General features: G+C 45.0%; 1 protein-coding gene across 3 annotated transcripts in view; it reads right to left on the bottom strand.

Annotated features, from left to right (window-relative positions):
* Nucleotides 1-1,194: 1,194 nt before the first annotated feature.
* Nucleotides 1,195-16,804, bottom strand: part of ptprbl (protein tyrosine phosphatase receptor type B, like) — a 35,402-nt gene continuing 19,792 nt past the window's right edge. Inside the window, exons 12-33 of one of the 3 annotated variants that reach the window (XM_084936709.1) lie at nt 15,954-16,217; nt 14,965-15,228; nt 14,599-14,868; nt 11,833-12,096; nt 11,442-11,708; nt 10,895-11,185; nt 10,543-10,821; nt 10,314-10,463; nt 9,669-9,945; nt 9,326-9,438; nt 9,113-9,218; nt 8,951-9,028; nt 7,965-7,982; nt 7,796-7,877; nt 7,487-7,577; nt 7,330-7,406; nt 6,719-6,853; nt 6,505-6,627; nt 6,204-6,367; nt 5,802-5,937; nt 5,145-5,238; nt 1,195-1,566 (exon numbers count right to left, since the gene is read on the bottom strand). In XM_084936709.1, coding sequence (XP_084792835.1) covers nt 5,149-5,238; nt 5,802-5,937; nt 6,204-6,367; nt 6,505-6,627; nt 6,719-6,853; nt 7,330-7,406; nt 7,487-7,577; nt 7,796-7,877; nt 7,965-7,982; nt 8,951-9,028; nt 9,113-9,218; nt 9,326-9,438; nt 9,669-9,945; nt 10,314-10,463; nt 10,543-10,821; nt 10,895-11,185; nt 11,442-11,708; nt 11,833-12,096; nt 14,599-14,868; nt 14,965-15,228; nt 15,954-16,217 — 3,539 coding nt within the window. In that variant the 3' untranslated portion in view covers nt 1,195-1,566; nt 5,145-5,148. The remainder of the gene's footprint in view (nt 1,567-5,144; nt 5,239-5,801; nt 5,938-6,203; nt 6,368-6,504; nt 6,628-6,718; nt 6,854-7,329; nt 7,407-7,486; nt 7,578-7,795; nt 7,878-7,964; nt 7,983-8,950; nt 9,029-9,112; nt 9,219-9,325; nt 9,439-9,668; nt 9,946-10,313; nt 10,464-10,542; nt 10,822-10,894; nt 11,186-11,441; nt 11,709-11,832; nt 12,097-14,598; nt 14,869-14,964; nt 15,229-15,953; nt 16,218-16,804) is intronic. The other 2 variants (XM_084936710.1, XM_084936711.1) reach the window with 2 other exon arrangements.

Genomic DNA, 16,804 nt, shown 5'->3' with positions numbered 1-16,804 from the left:
CCTGAAGTTCAGTTCACCTGACACTCGGACCGGCGGCTGCCTCGGGTCTCTCCTCCTGCCTCCCCTTTCTCTCTTCCACCTGCTGGCCTCCACCACTTGCTAATGTTACTGAATCTGTGGAAGCACGCCATAGCCACCACCAAACAACTGAGTTATTTTTACACACCGGCCAGCATCTGGCCAATCCACCACCTTTCATTGTTTATACCGTTACAATAATAATAATAATAATAATAATTGGGCCACCGAGCAAATGCCTGGTATGCCGATGGCCAGTCCAGCTATGGTCGTGGCATCAGTTAACCCTTCGTGCCCAGGGTTGCCAACCCCTGGTCTAAATTCTTTCATCTGTAATAAAATGATCAGTGTGGCTGCTTTACCAGGTGTAGCAATTAAGTTTAACATCCAGGCATCCATTAAAAAGGAAAAGGATTTATGAAGTTAGCAGGAAGTTAGCTCGCTAGTTTACACCTGAACATTATATAGCATGTTCTGACTGAGAGATTGATTATGATAGCAGAGCTATCAGAGTTACAAACTGCTTTCACCAGATAGCAACACAATTTTGATCCACTCCTCACGGGTTAACCTCTTTGAGATGTCAATGGCTGTGAACAAAGAGAAACTTGTAAATAACTCACGAAAGAATAAAGTTACGTTGAAACCAAGCACACCATTGTGTTTCTTGTGACATTACCAATAAGTGTGATGTGTCACATGGCCCTCTTCCTATTGGAAAAACAAAAGTTGTATCCAAGATGGCCGACTTCTAAATGGCCACCATGGTCACCACCCATCTTGAGGAGTTTGCCCCCTCACATATACTAATGTGCCACAAACAGGACTTTAATATCACCAACCATTCCCATGTTATTACGGTGTATCCATATAAATGGCCCACCCTGTATAACAAGATACAAAGCATGTTAAAAACACAACAGACTTATTAAACGCAGAGTAGTTTGGACCCGGAAGCAGGTTTTATCAGATCATCAGTTAAAGACCGGATAGGATCTCCTTTAGGAAGCACTGAAGCAGAAGAGGAGACGATTTCGTCCCATAATTCATAGTGAAAAACGTCTTTTGTTTTAGAAGCTTCATGTTCTTTTTTTTCTTGCGCTCAGAGTTCAGTTGTACTGAAATAATCCTGCTCAGATTATCATAGAGTTTCTGGATGAATAATTAGAGAGCTGATCATTTTGTGTTGTGTGTTTAATAAGCTGCTCACATACAGACGAGCACAGGTACACTTACAGGTACAAGCACAGGTAAACTTACAGGTATGAGCACCTGTGACAGAGATATAAACAGGACAACAGAAACTCAACCAAGAAACTGGAGCCAATATTCCAGCAAATCAAACACATAGGAGATGATACAACCAATAATCTATAGATAATCTATACAGAAAGACATCACACAGCTGAACATAAATTAAAACAAATTAAAGTTATAAACATTTCTCTGTGACATACGAACACTGTAGAAAAATATATGGACATGTCTCTCTGAAGAGCTCAGCATTGGCTCAGCAGTCAGTACAATCGTTACGGTCAGGGTCAGCGTCTGTGGAAAGGACCAATAACCCATCAATAAGCCGTCAGTAACCTGTCAATAATCTGTCAATAATCTGTCAGTAACCTGTTAATAATCTGTCAATAAGCCATCAATAAGCCATCAATAAGCCATCAATAACCCATCAATAACCTGTCAATAAGCGTCATAAAACCGGCAACAACCTGTCAATAACCTATAAATAAGATATCAATAATCTGTCACTAGCCTGTCAATAATCTGTCACTAGTCTGTCAATAATCTGTCAATAACCCATCAATAACCTGTCAATAAGCGTCATAAAACCGGCAACAACCTGTCAATAACCTATAAATAAGATGTCAATAACCCATCAATAATCTGTCACTAGCCTGTCAATAAGCTGTCACTAGCCTGTCAATAACTTCTCAATAAGCCGTCAATAACCTGTCAGTAACCCATCAATAGCCTGTCAGTAACCTGTTAATAACCTGTTAATAACCTGTCAGTAACCTGTTAATAACCTGTCAGTAACCTGTTAATAACCTGTCAGTAACCTGTCAGTAACCTGTTAATAACCTGTCAGTAACCTGTTAATAACCTGTCAGTAACCCATCAATAGCCTGTCAGTAACCTGTTAATAACCCGTCAGTAACCCATCAATAGCCTGTCAGTAACCTGTTAATAACCTGTCAGTAACCCATCAATAGCCTGTCAGTAACCTGTTAATAACCCGTCAGTAACCTGTCAATAAGCGTCATAAAACCGGCAACAACCTGTCAATAACCTATAAATAAGATATCAATAATCTGTCACTAGCCTGTCAATAATCTGTCACTAGTCTGTCAATAATCTGTCAATAACCCATCAATAACCTGTCAATAAGCGTCATAAAACCGGCAACAACCTGTCAATAACCTATAAATAAGATGTCAATAACCCATCAATAATCTGTCACTAGCCTGTCAATAAGCTGTCACTAGCCTGTCAATAACTTCTCAATAAGCCGTCAATAACCTGTCAGTAACCCATCAATAGCCTGTCAGTAACCTGTTAATAACCTGTTAATAACCTGTTAATAACCTGTCAGTAACCTGTTAATAACCTGTCAGTAACCTGTTAATAACCTGTCAGTAACCTGTCAGTAACCTGTTAATAACCTGTCAGTAACCTGTTAATAACCTGTCAGTAACCCATCAATAGCCTGTCAGTAACCTGTTAATAACCCGTCAGTAACCCATCAATAGCCTGTCAGTAACCTGTTAATAACCTGTCAGTAACCCATCAATAGCCTGTCAGTAACCTGTCAGTAACCTTTCAGTAACCTGTTAATAACCTGTCAGTAACCTGTTAATAACCTGTCAGTAACCTGTCAGTAACCTGTTAATAACCTGTCAGTAACCTGTCAGTAACCTGTTAATAACCTGTCAGTAACCTGTTAATAACCTGTCAGTAACCCATCAATAGCCTGTCAGTAACCTGTTAATAACCTGTCAGTAACCCATCAATAGCCTGTCAGTAACCTGTTAATAACCCGTCAGTAACCCATCAATAGCCTGTCAGTAACCTGTTAATAACCTGTCAGTAACCCATCAATAGCCTGTCAGTAACCTGTTAATAACCCGTCAGTAACCCATCAATAGCCTGTCAGTAACCTGTTAATAACCCGTCAGTAACCCATCAATAGCCTGTCAGTAACCTGTTAATAACCTGTCAGTAACCCATCAATAGCCTGTCAGTAACCTGTCAATAATCTGTCAGTAACCTGTTAATAATCTGTCAGTAACCCATCAATAGCCTGTCAGTAACCTGTTAATAACCTGTCAGTAACCCATCAATAGCCCGTCAGTAACCTGTTAATAACCTGTCAGTAACCTGTTAATAACCTGTCAGTAACCTGTCAGTAACCTGTTAATAACCTGTCAGTAACCTGTCAGTAACCTGTCAGTAACCTGTTAATAACCTTTCAGTAACCTGTTAATAACCTGTCAGTAACCTGTCAGTAACCTGTTAATAACCTGTCAGTAACCTGTTAATAACCTGTCAGTAACCCATCAATAGCCTGTCAGTAACCTGTTAATAACCTGTCAGTAACCCATCAATAGCCTGTCAGTAACCTGTTAATAACCTGTCAGTAACCCATCAATAGCCTGTCAGTAACCTGTCAATAATCTGTCAGTAACCTGTTAATAATCCGTCAGTAACCCATCAATAGCCTGTCAGTAACCTGTTAATAACCTGTCAGTAACCCATCAATAGCCTGTCAGTAACCTGTCAATAATCTGTCAGTAACCTGTTAATAATCTGTCAGTAACCCATCAATAGCCTGTCAGTAACCTGTTAATAACCTGTCAGTAACCCATCAATAGCCCGTCAGTAACCTGTTAATAACCTGTCAGTAACCTGTTAATAACCTGTCAGTAACCTGTCAGTAACCTGTTAATAACCTGTCAGTAACCTGTCAGTAACCTGTCAGTAACCTGTTAATAACCTTTCAGTAACCTGTTAATAACCTGTCAGTAACCTGTCAGTAACCTGTTAATAACCTGTCAGTAACCTGTTAATAACCTGTCAGTAACCCATCAATAGCCTGTCAGTAACCTGTTAATAACCTGTCAGTAACCCATCAATAGCCTGTCAGTAACCTGTTAATAACCTGTCAGTAACCCATCAATAGCCTGTCAGTAACCTGTCAATAATCTGTCAGTAACCTGTTAATAATCCGTCAGTAACCCATCAATAGCCTGTCAGTAACCTGTTAATAACCTGTCAGTAACCCATCAATAGCCTGTCAGTAACCTGTCAATAATCTGTCAGTAACCTGTTAATAATCTGTCAATAACCCATCAATAACCTGTCAATAAGCGTCATAAAACCGGCAACAACCCATCAATAACCTATAAATAAGCTGTCAATAACCCATCAATAATCTGTCACTAGTCTGTCAATAATCTGTCACTAGCCTGTCAATAATCTGTCAATAACCCATCAATAACCTGTCAATAAGCGTCATAAAACCGGCAACAACCCATCAATAACCTATAAATAAGCTGTCAATAACCCACCAATAACCTGTCACTAACCTGTCAATAACCCGTCAATAACCCATCTGTATCCTGTAAATAGCCTGTCAATAACCCATCAAGAATCTGTCAATAACCCATCAATATCCCGTCAATAACCTGATGTTAATCTGAGGCTCCACGTCTGTTAAATGGTAAACAGACTGGTTCTTATATTGTGCTTTTGTTCTCTGTCCGAGCACTCAAAGCGCTTTACACAACTAATTCATTCACCCATTCACACCCATTCACACAGGCACTTCTTCTAAGTTTAAGTGCTGAGTATCTAACATTCACACACATTCACACTCCGATGGATGCATCGGAGAGCAACTTGGGGTCAGTATCTTGCCCAAGGATATTTGGCATGCAGACTGGAGCAGCCTGGGATCGAACCACCAGCCTTCTGGTAAGTGGCTGATCTGCTCTGCCACCTGAGCTACAGCCACCCCGTAAAAAGGACCAATAATCTGTCAATAATGTGTTCATAATCTGAGGGTGGTAATCTGATATGTAGGATCAATAATATGAAGGTTATCAATGACTCACCGCCTCACATCCTGTACATTCCCTCCTGCTCGCTGCGTAGCTTTCTGGCTCTGAGGACGTCTCTGACACACTGATGCAGGTATGCATACTGCACCTGTGGAGAGGTGGCAGGTGAGTCACACCTGAGCTCAGATTACAAAATATAATTTTCAGTCTGACAGCAGAGATTACGGGATTATTACAGGAGTCTATCATTTCAGCCTGGGGGATTATTTTAGTCACCTGTGACTGAGTGCCTTCAGCTGTTTGTCAGGACCAGGTTTTAGAAACACAGATTAGCCAGTCAGGACAAACTGAAAAAAACCTGTCTTGTAAACAGGAGATCTTGGGTTCCTTTGATATATTTAATATTTACATTTGCTCAGCTCAGGAAAGCGCTCTGAAGTCTAGCAGAGGACATCTCTGGACCATCTCATAGCATCAGACATGAAAACAAATCGAAGTATGTAAATAATAAGTCTGAACTCATTCAGGTTCTCAGCAGCAGTTTCAGTGCTGAAATCCCAAATGTGAAACTTCAGTCATCATACCAGATTAAACAATTTTCAAACTACAAATATGGCTGACACACAGAAAAGGAAGAGTCGATTAAAAGTGCAGAGATACATGCCACATAACGGCATACAAACGTTTGCCCCCATGAAGCATTGGTCCTACCTCAGTCTGCACCATGTGGGATCGATGGAGTCGCAGGTCAAACACGGCGCTGTAGATATCCACCGTGTCTTTGGCGTCCAGCTGCTGCAGCACTCGATCCAGGACAATGAAAGTCCCCGTCCGGCCCACACCGGCGCTGACAAAAAGACCAAAGTCCAGTCAAAAAAGACGTCGTATACTGACTACAGCTAATGAGCAGGATGGTCCACATTAGTCCACAAACACAAATTAGCGTGTTATACTGGTGAAAAATATAAGGGTTCTCAGACTATGAGGTTTCTGTTGGTTTAGCTATAATTACTTCACATCCGACCATGTGATGCTTCACACACTTTGAGATTCTAGGAATTCAGTGGTTCGTCACTCTGAAGAGGCTGATATTTTAAGGGCACAATGAGGTACCTGCAGTGGACTACAGTGGGTCCAGATCCCGAAGTCCTGTTGACGTAGTCTCGGACAGTACGGACAAACTGGATGAGGGACTGAGTGGTCTCTGGGACACCGTGGTCCGGCCACACCGTGTAGTGAAACTGACGAACCAGGCGGCTGAAGCCGAGCTGCTCCTCCTGCAACGCACAGTCACATTAAACTGAGCTGGGATCGTTTTCTTGTTCCTCAAGAATAAAATGAAACAAGCGTTCGAGCCGCCTTTCGCACTCAAACCGGTTCTGTAACAAAGATGACAGCTGTCGGTGAAACGTACGCTGTAGATGTTAAACTCTCTGATCGTCCACTCAGGTAGAACCGATTCTGACAGCATCTGGACGATCAGGTCTCCGTAGTACAGAGGATCCTGATCGAACGGCCAGTAGTGATCACATTTCACCTGGATGGAGGAAGAGGAGGAAAACCTCACTGTTTCAGGCTGATGAGTTTGTGAAGATGGTTTCTGTAATCATTGCCTCTGTGCTACCCACCCTTCCTTTTTCCACACACTGAGTGACCATCACCACATTGTGGACATTCTGCTCCCAAACCATCTTCCAGAAGTCGTCTTTAGTTCCAGGCAGAGGACCCTGTGTGGCGATGTACTCCCGCCGGAAGTTGTTACCCTGAAAACAGAGAGCGTGAACCCCCCGAAATTCGGACAACCGCTGTGACTGACTCATAGGAGTCTATGAGAAAATGATGCTACTGCTCACATGCTCTCTAACCTCGGTAAACACTTTATCGTCTTTGTCTCAGGTTTCAGAGACCAGCTTCATCATCTCGTCTTCACCCATCCTGCTCTTAACTACTAAATGAGGCTTTATCGAGATCAGTCTTTGCAATGGACTTCTTCACATCCAACCAACATTAAACCCTGTCCTAACTAAGCCAGGTGTGTTTGTGTTGCAATCATTGTATGGTCACCAAAAAACACCGACTGGCAAGCTGCGAAATGAAGTAACGATGAAGGAGAAGCTATTAGGTGGCCCTACTCACCTGAGTAAAAACTAAGATGCACTGCATGTTTTTATGTTTTCACTCTTTACTGCACTTTGAATGAATCTCCAGTGTGGTGCATGTCAAGTCTGTACTGACTTACTGGGATGTAACTGGCATTGATGTAGTCAGAGCAGGGGTCGTCATCAACGTAGGACAGCTTGACCCTCGTCGAGTCGTCTGAATACGAGAAAGGCAGTTAGACCCAGACCTTCTACAACCCGGTGATCTCTTATTGTGTCTGTGGGCTCTTGACTCACAGGGCAGGATGTTATTGTATCGGTTCTTTCCCCGGTTCTCCGGCAGCAGAGCCGAGTCCAGAGGCTGGTTACGACCGACGTCCTTCAGATCCTGATAGGGAGAAAATAAAAGTGATTCACAACACAAACAAAGGCCCACTCTGAACACTCTTAAACGTCAAAATAGTGAAAACAGACAGGATAAACCCTGGATCTAACATCCTTCACAATCCTCAATGTTGCCACAAGTTTTTTTTATTCTTGGGGGATGTGATATGCTGAAGCTGGGGTCTTTCAATGAGGAACAAATTAGTTTTATTGATTGCTGACCTCATACTCCTCTGACATCAGGTAGTTGGAGTCAGCCTGTAGTTTGCTGTAGTGAGACTCAAAGTTCACAATCTTAATGGGACTGCAGGAGAAAAGAAAACATTTAAAACCAGAAAAATTCACAAAAGGTCAAAGATGAACCTGAAGCAGTGTGAACGGAATTACAGACCTGGAGATTCGACGGCTGCTGAGGAGCAAAAGGCAGAGAGAGAGAGACCTCAGAGTTTAAACCTAATGATGCATTTTCATCTGTACACACATGCAGTACTACATGCAGTACTACATGCAGTACTACATGCAGTACTACATGCATTAATCAGACCCTCCTCTGAAGGAAAATAATCTGTCACAATGCAATCACATGTCCGCAGAAACAAAGGCAAAACAGTACTCTGACTGTAGTATCAGTTCAGTTCTGATGCTGCCTGTGATACCTTCAGCAGGTAAGGGAGCTGAAGGTGCTGCAGCACCCCCTGGTGGATTTTAGAGGACATGCATGTCCATCAGTGTATCATGCAGGTAAGGGAATTCCAGAAAGCTGATTCTGTTTATCCGGACATCTTCAGTGGGAGAAACGTTTCGTCATCGTCCAGGTGACTTCTTCAATCTCAGCTGACTGCAGGTTTCAACCTTATAAACAGGACATTTGCACAGTGACTGAAACTATCGTCCTTCCAAAAGACCTGTGGAGACCATCTCTGAATGGAGGAGGGGGCCTAAGGGTCACCATCTTACAATGCTGTGATTGCAGCCATTCCCCAACTCTCTGTGAATGGGACTCACGGCCATCGATCAATGATCACAGATCAGTGATCGTGACATTTTCCATATTAATGATCATAAACTGACCTCACAGCCCATTGGTCACCAGTGGTGCTAGTCTCAGTCATTGTGCAGGTGCTTATAAGGCTGATACCTGCAGTCAGCTGAGACTAAAGAAGTCACCTGATGATAATGAAACATTTCTCCCACTGAAGACGTCCAGATGAACAGGATCAACTTTCTGGGTAAAAAACTCTAATGATTTTATTTCATATCAACGGTGGTGAGAGTTTGCACTCTTACGCTTTCATTTCAAATGTGTTGTATAGAGTGTTATGAAAGGTGAGTCACTGTGCAAACATCCCTGAACATTATTGATTATTGATTACTTACCCTCTGACACCCAGCTGGTTCCCCGCTGCTGCTCTCTCTCTCCTCATATTTATCCTGACCTCCAGCCTCTCTTCCTCACTGGTGGAAACACAGCAGCACCATTTAACCCAAACAAAGATAAGCAGGTGTACCTTACAGACAGGTGCGTCCTCTGATACTCACACTTTGCGAGTTCTGTGCCTGCAGACAAACAGAGCAGTGATTCCCACAATCACAGCAGCGAGGAAGAGTCCAGCACTTACACCTTCGATGACACCGCTCAGAGGCTCTGCAGGAGGAAACACAACTGTGATACTTTTCTGAATTTTTCACCTGCACCTGCTTGTCCCAGCTTGACCTCGGGTGTATTTTAATCGAGCTAAGGTTTGTTCTCACCAGCTTCAGTGATGATGGGCTGCGATAGGCAGGTGTCAGAGAACAGTGGAGACAAGACACTCAAGTCCTTTGCATCATCATCAAACAGCTGAGTGAAAGCTCGGACGCTGATCCTGGAGACAAACACAGATGCCCCTAAGGTTATTCACGCAACGCCTGACCTTAGAGGTAACGCTGGAGCAAAAAGTCTACGGGGCTGAAAGGTTCAGAGATGATGAGCTGGTTCTAACAAACCATTAAGGCTCCAGGTTTCTGGTCAGTCTACCGCCCTGGAGTGCTGCAGTTTGGAGGAAGTGGACACAGAGTCAAGTACCTGACATTCATGCAGAGGATTTTTCAGTACCTGTAGGCAGTCTTTGGCTTCAGGGGTCCATCACAGAAGTGGTTCAGCTCGCCGCTAGACTCTGGGTCCTGGTCTGAGCCTCTGGCATCACAGGTGCCCCCTAGCAAGTCCATCCCAGTCCCCAAGCTGATGTTAAAGCTCTGGGTGGTGCTGTCAGGGCTCTCGGTGCATCGGCTGAGGAAATAGCTGGTCTGGTAGGACCTGATGGAGCTGTTGGAGCTGTAGTCCAGGTAGGAGGGCAGTGGGTGCTTCTGCTCCAGCTGCATTAGGCTAACATCTTCAAAAACAAACCAGAAGATTCAGGATTAGATTATTGCATCCTATTATCTGTCCATCCATTATTGTTTCCGTTATCCATCTATTCATTTGTGTATTATTAATCTCAACATGCACTCATTATTATTTTATCATCATCCATAATTCCATAATCCATCCCATTATCCATTATTTATCCCAAAAGAAGAGGTATGAGGGAATGGTGAAAAAAATGACAGAACACACAATTTAAGACCGATACCACCAAGTGAAGTCAGGTGACCAGAACAACAGCAAGGAGATCCAAGAGGAGTTACTACAGATTCTTTTCAGGAGGATCATCCAATCAGAAGAATTCCAGTAAACTGGCCTTATGTGGATGCTGCTCACCTTCAGACTCCGTCACCACTACAGTGAAGTACTTAACAGCTCCATTGACGTCACTGAACCAGCTGCAGTTAAACTGGAAGGAGATGGAGGACTTGGTGACCACAGCAGACTGCTCACTGACCCGGGTACCGGAGGGGGGCACAGGAGGACCTTCAAGAGTCAACAGGAGGACAGCATGTTAAACACTCTCCGTCATGCTGAGGACATGTTAACTTCCACTCGCTCTTACGGTCAAGCATGGTGACCACGTTGTCCTGAGCCTCGTCGCTGGGCTTCCCACCAGACATGACCTTCACAGAGACCGTGTAGTGTTTGTGAGGCTCCAGCTCAGTGATGATGTAGCTGTTGGAGTCCCGCTCAGCGAGTCTGGAGTACATCAGTGTGTGGGAATCCTTGTGGAGACACTCGATGGTGTAGGAGTCATAATCAGTGTCCGGGGTTACCCAGGAGCAGGAGATGGAGGTGGAACTCTGAGGGCGACAATGGAGGCTGTGGACTCTCTCTGGCTCTGTAGACGAAAGTAATGGAGTGAACCCACATGACAATTCACATCAGAATTGACATAAAGTGCTGCCACCTACTGGTGCGGATGCTTTTGCGGATAGGTGTGCTATAGGTAGGTGTGGCCCCAGTCTCTGTGGTCCCACTGACGGTGCGGAGGCTGAAGTTGTAGAGCCGTCCAGGGAACATCCCCCTCAGGATGCGGTTGCTGGACGTCCGGGTGTGGTACGGATTGATGATGGACAGCCGGTCCCGAGGAGTCCACTGCAGGTCAAAGTCATCATAGTCGGAGTCCACAGGGCCGCTCCATGTGATCTCCAGGGAGGTGTTGGTCACCCCCCTGAACAAGATGGAGGCAGGTGGTCTGGGAGCTGAGGAGGGACAGGATTTGTTGCTGATCAGAAACTATTCCGATTCGCGTGTCTCTGCTTAAAATTAGGATTTCTTCTGTTCTGCTCCTCGTGTTTCTAGACTTTATGTTTTAAAATGTCTCTTGTTACTTTATGTTGCGACTGCGTGCTGCACTGATAAAACTGGAAAAATGCCTTTTGCTAAACCACTGAAACTGCTGACTGAATATCAAGGAATACTGAGGTGATCTGAGCTCTAACAGAAGCTGCATCTTACCCGTCCGGCCCAGGGTGCTCGCCCTGTTGCTGAGCCCGCCGCTCTGGCTCAGCACCTCAGCTCGATACAGGCGACCCGCTACAAGGCCTGAGAAGATGAACCCTGTGGCCTCTGAGCCCAGCTGATGCATGGCCTGCTGAGAACCGTTGGGGTTGTAGAGATACAGCTGGTATCCACTTAGATCACCGTCACCACGCTCCCAGTTTACCCAAAGACTGTCAGACTGGTTTCCACTCTTAGCTTTCAGGAACGCTGCAGCTGACGGGACTGAAGAGAAACACGATCACTGATACAATCTGCAAGTCCACTCTTCGGGTACAGAAGGCATAATATCCTTTACATTTTATTTCCAGTCAAGGACTGTGTACTCTGGAGGACCAGCTGGTCTCACCTGTTCTGGCGTAGATGGAGGTCTGGTTGGTCTGGTCTCCACTGTGGATCTGGATCAACATCTTGTAAGGAGCACCAGGTCTGAGGCCCTGAAAAGAGCACTGCTGACTGTTGGACTGGACGCGCTTTTTCTCGTGCAGCTGGTCATTACGATCATACAGAAAAACTTCATACAGCTGAAAGTCTCCCTCTGGTGGCGACCATTGGAAGGACAGGCTGGTGGTGGTGTTTGCAGTGACGGCCAGATTGGTGACCACCGCTGGGTCTACAGGAGAAGGGACGAGGGAAGCTTTTAACTTTCACTAAATTTCATCAATCATACTGTGCATTTGAGGAGAGAAATCAAGAGTTTCTCACACATCACTGTAAATCGATTTTAGGTCAAACCACCAGAACCTGGTGAGTTATTCATCTTCTTTCTCAGTATTGTTCCAACTAAATAGTCTAAGACAGCGGTCTCCAACCTTTTTTGCGCCACGGACCGGTTTATGCCCGACAATATTTTCACGGACCGGCCTTTAAGGTGTCGCGGATAAATACAACAAAATAAAACTAGTACCGGTACCGAAAAAAAGAAGATTTATTCATAACACGCGTGAAAAGACCCAGGAAAACCGAGTTAACGATAAAAACGATAACAAAATAACGCTGAAAACCGATAAAAACCCTGAAAACCATACATTTCACACCTGAGCCTCAACTCTCGCGGCCCGGTACCAAACGACTCACGGACCGGTATCGGTCCGAGGCCCGGGGGTTGGGGACCGCTGGTCTAAGGGGCTTGGAAAGAAAAGCGTCTGGACGTCTTTAAGTTGCTTGAAGACGTTTCACTTCTTATCCGAGAAGCTTCTTCAGTTCTAGAGTCAAATGGTGGAGAGTCCCAGATTTAAACCCTGTGGGAGTACCCCCCCCCCAAAGGAGGACAAAGGACCCCCTGATGATCCTCTACCTAATCACATGAGCCAAGGTGTGAAAACGGGTGTGGGTCTGAGCATTCCTCGCTACACTGTACAGCGTACACCACATTGTTAAGTTTGTGTTTTGGAGTTTTGTCAACTAAATACTTTCTCAAAATATTCTGACTTGTCTATAAAATGTACAGTGGGATGCAAAAGTTTGGGCAACCTTGTTAATAGTCATTATTTTCCTGTATAAATCGTTGGTTGTTGCAATAAAAAATGTCTGTTAAATATATCATATGGGAGACACACACAGTGATATTTGAGAAGTGAAATGAAGTTTATTGGATTTACAGAAAGTGTGCAATAATTGTTTAAACAAAATCAGGCAGGTGCATAAATTTGGGCACTGTTGGCATTTTATTGATTCCAAAACCTTTAGAACTAATTATTGTAACTCAAATTGGCTCGGTAAGCTCAGTGACCCCTGACCTACATACACAGGTGAATCCAATAATGAGAAAGAGTATTTAAGGGGCTCAATTGTAAGTTTCCCTCCTCTTTTAATATTCTCTGAGTAGCAACACTGGGGTCTCAAAACAACTCTCAGATGACCTGAAGACAAAGATTGCTCACCATCATGGTTTAGGGGAAGGACACAGAAAGCTGTCTCAGAGATGTAAGCCGTCTGTTTCCACAGTTAGGAACATATTGAGACAATGGAAGACCACAGGCTCAGTTCAAGTTAAGGCTCAAAGTGACAGACCAAGAAACATCTCGGACAGACAGAAGCGACGGTGAGAACAGTCAGAGTCGACCCACAGACCAGCACCAAAGACCTGCAACATCATGTTGCAGCAGATGGAGTCGCTGTGCATCGTTCAAACACTCGGCGCACTTTACACAAGTAGATGCTGTATGCGAGAGTGATGCAGAGGAAGCCTTTGCTCCGCCCACAGCACAAACAGAGCTGCTAAAGCACATTTGGACAAACCAGCTTCATTCTGGAATAAGCTGCTGTGGACTGATGAAACTAAAACTGAGTTATTTGGGCATAACAAGGGGCGTTATGCATGGAGGAAAAAGAACACAGCAGTCCAAGAAAAACACCTGCTGCCTACAGTAACATATGGTGGTATGCTGTGGGGCTGTGTGGCCAGTGCAGGGACTGGGAATCTCGTCAAAGTTGAGGGACACATGGATTCCACTCAGTATCAGCAGATTCTGGAGACCAATGTCCAGGAATCAGTGACAAAGCTGAAGCTGCGCCGGGGCTGGATCTTTCAACGAGACAACGACCCGAAACACTGCTGAAAATCCACTAAGGCATTCATGCAGAGGAACAAGTACAACGTCCTGGAACGTTCATCTCAGCCCAGACCTGAATATTATTGAAAACCTGTGGTGTGAGTTAAAGAGAGCTGTCCATGCTCGGAAGCCATCAAACCTGAATGAACGAGAGATGTTTTGTAAAGAGGAATCGTCCAAAATACCTTCAGCCACAATCCAGACTCTCATTGGAACCTACAGGAAGCGTTTAGAGGCTGTAATTTCTGCAAAAGGCGGATCTACTAAATATTGATTTCATTTCTTTTTTTGTGGAGCCCAAATTTATGCACCTGCCTGATTTTGTTTAAACAATTATTGCACGCTTTCTGTAAATCCAATAAACTTCATTTCACTTCTCAAATATCACTGTGTGTGTCTCCTGTATGATATATTTAACTGACATTTTCTTATTGCAACAACCAACAATTTATACAGGAAAATAATGACTATTAACAAGGTTGCCCAAACTTTTGCATCCCACTGTATAAAACATCAGGTTTTCCTCCATCACATTCAAAGTGAGAAACAGGAAGTCTTACTTGTCCGAGCCTCAGTGCTGACCCCAACACTGTGGACCCCGCCGCTGGTGGTCTGGACCACCACTCGATACTTCTTTCCTGGTGTGAGGCCGTCAAACTGCTGCCAGGTGTGTCCAAAGGGCTGAGAGACGTTTCTCACCATGCTGCCTCTGTCGTCCAGAACTTGGAGGACATATCCATCAGCCACACCCAGAGCCTCCTGCCAGCTCACCTGGATACTACAGGTGGTGTGGTGGGAGTCCACCCGGAGCCCTGTCACTGCAGAGGGGACTGAGGAACACAGGGATGATGCAGAGCGCAGTAAGGACCAGCTAATCTGTACGACAGCATGGTGTATATTCACTGTGCAGAGGTGTGTCCTCTAACCTGTGCGCCCTGTGACCGTGTTGTTGTTCACCAGGTCTCCACTCACAGACTGAACCATGATGGTGTACACCTGGCCGGGCTGCAGGGAGCCGAACGTCACCTCGTTCTGGTGCTTGAGGACGCTTCGGGTACTTAACTTTCGGCTTTCTCTGTACAGAAACACGGAGAATCCGTCTACATCGCCCGGACCAGGAGTCCAGCTCACCATCAGACTGCTGCTGTCTCCACTGTTGCTAACGTGGATGTTCTTCACTTTACTGGGAACTGAAAGATGACAAAGAGCTTTTGATCTACAGCATTATTTCTCTTTACTTCAAGGTTTAATGATGATGGTAATAATGGTGGTAATAAGTCTTAGTGGTAATCTGGTTAATTGTAGCTACCTGCTGCTGATTTAGATGTAGAGATACCGTTCCCAGAGCAACTGCTGAGAAACTGCAGCGCCACCAGGAGGCATCTGACTTCCCTGATATGTTGTGTACGTGAGTCTAAGGAGCTTGGAAAGAAAAGCGAGGGTCGTGGACCCCCTCCTCTGCCTAACCACATGAGCCAACACGTGAAAACGGGTGTGGGTTTGGGGTGAACCCATTGTGAGACCTTGCCCCACCCTATCATGTGATCAAATGACCCAAGGTGTGAGTCACCCACATCATGACCCTCTTAGGGACACTCACAATAGGGCTTAAAAATCTGGGACTCTCTTAGAACTGGAGAAGCTTCTCAGATGAAACATCTTCACTAATCTTAAAGAATTCCCAACGCTTTTCTTTCCAAGCTCCTTAGACTGACCTGGCTGACTGAGAAACTTCACAAACATCTTCACAGACATTGTCCACCTGACAGCAAAGTGCAGGACTCTACAAATAAGCCGTAACAGATTTTCAGGATGTTTTGTAAACTGTAAATTACCAAGATTTTCCTTTTTGAACATGGAGTGCTGGATTATGTGGTGTGATGTTTAGAGGCAGCAGACCTCTGTGACCTCTGACCTGTGCGACCCTCTATGTACCGGGCCTTCTGATTGGTGCCGCTGTACGTGGAAACTATGATCTTGTAAAGCCGCCCAGGTGTGAGTGATGACAGGACGCAATCCCTCACGCCGCTGCCCAGAGTGATGGGAGGAAACACCTTCATGTCGCTGAACAGCAGCTGCACTTCGTAGTGATCCACGTCACCCGGAGCTGCCATCCACGTCACCCGCAGGTCCTCGGTGCCCCGCCCAGCCAGAGTCAGGGAACGCACTGCCGCCGGGACTGAAGGATGGACATGACATGACCCACAGTTAGTCTCCAGGAGCCTCAGAGAGCAGATTTGCTTTGTTTTGAATTTGAAATGAACAAGGACGTTGCTGCTGTTTAAGCATATCAAAACTCCTGCAGAGATACTGAGAGACAAGAACATCTGCTGATAAATGGCCTGTATTTGTATAGCGCTTTACTAGTCCCTAAGGACCCCAAAGCGCTTTACACAACCTGTCACACACACATTCACACACTGGTGATGGCAGCTACATTGTAGCCACAGCCACCCTGGGGCGCACTGACAGAGGCGAGGCTGCCGGACACCGGGCCCTCTGACCACCACCAGTAGGCAACGGGTGAAGCGTCTTGCCCGAGGACACAACGACCGAGACATGTTTCTTTGTTCCTCCTGGTTCAGATCTGAGACTTGGCGCTTTATTCCCACATCTTATTATGTTGTAACAAGCAAAACATATGAAGTGATATAAACAAGTATTCATGTATCCATCCATCCACCCATCCTCAAAAATGCCCGGTCCCCTACTGTTCTCGTGGGACGCAGAGGTGTTTCAAGTCCAGCTGAGGGACATAGCATGTCT

The sequence above is a fragment of the Perissodus microlepis genome, chromosome 7, assembly GCF_051167445.1.
Source record: "Perissodus microlepis isolate ML-2025 ecotype Zambia chromosome 7, ASM5116744v1, whole genome shotgun sequence".
Classification (NCBI taxonomy): domain Eukaryota; kingdom Metazoa; phylum Chordata; class Actinopteri; order Cichliformes; family Cichlidae; genus Perissodus; species Perissodus microlepis.
The sequence above is the reverse complement of the archived record's forward strand: the minus strand, read 5'-3'. Positions and strand labels throughout refer to the sequence as shown.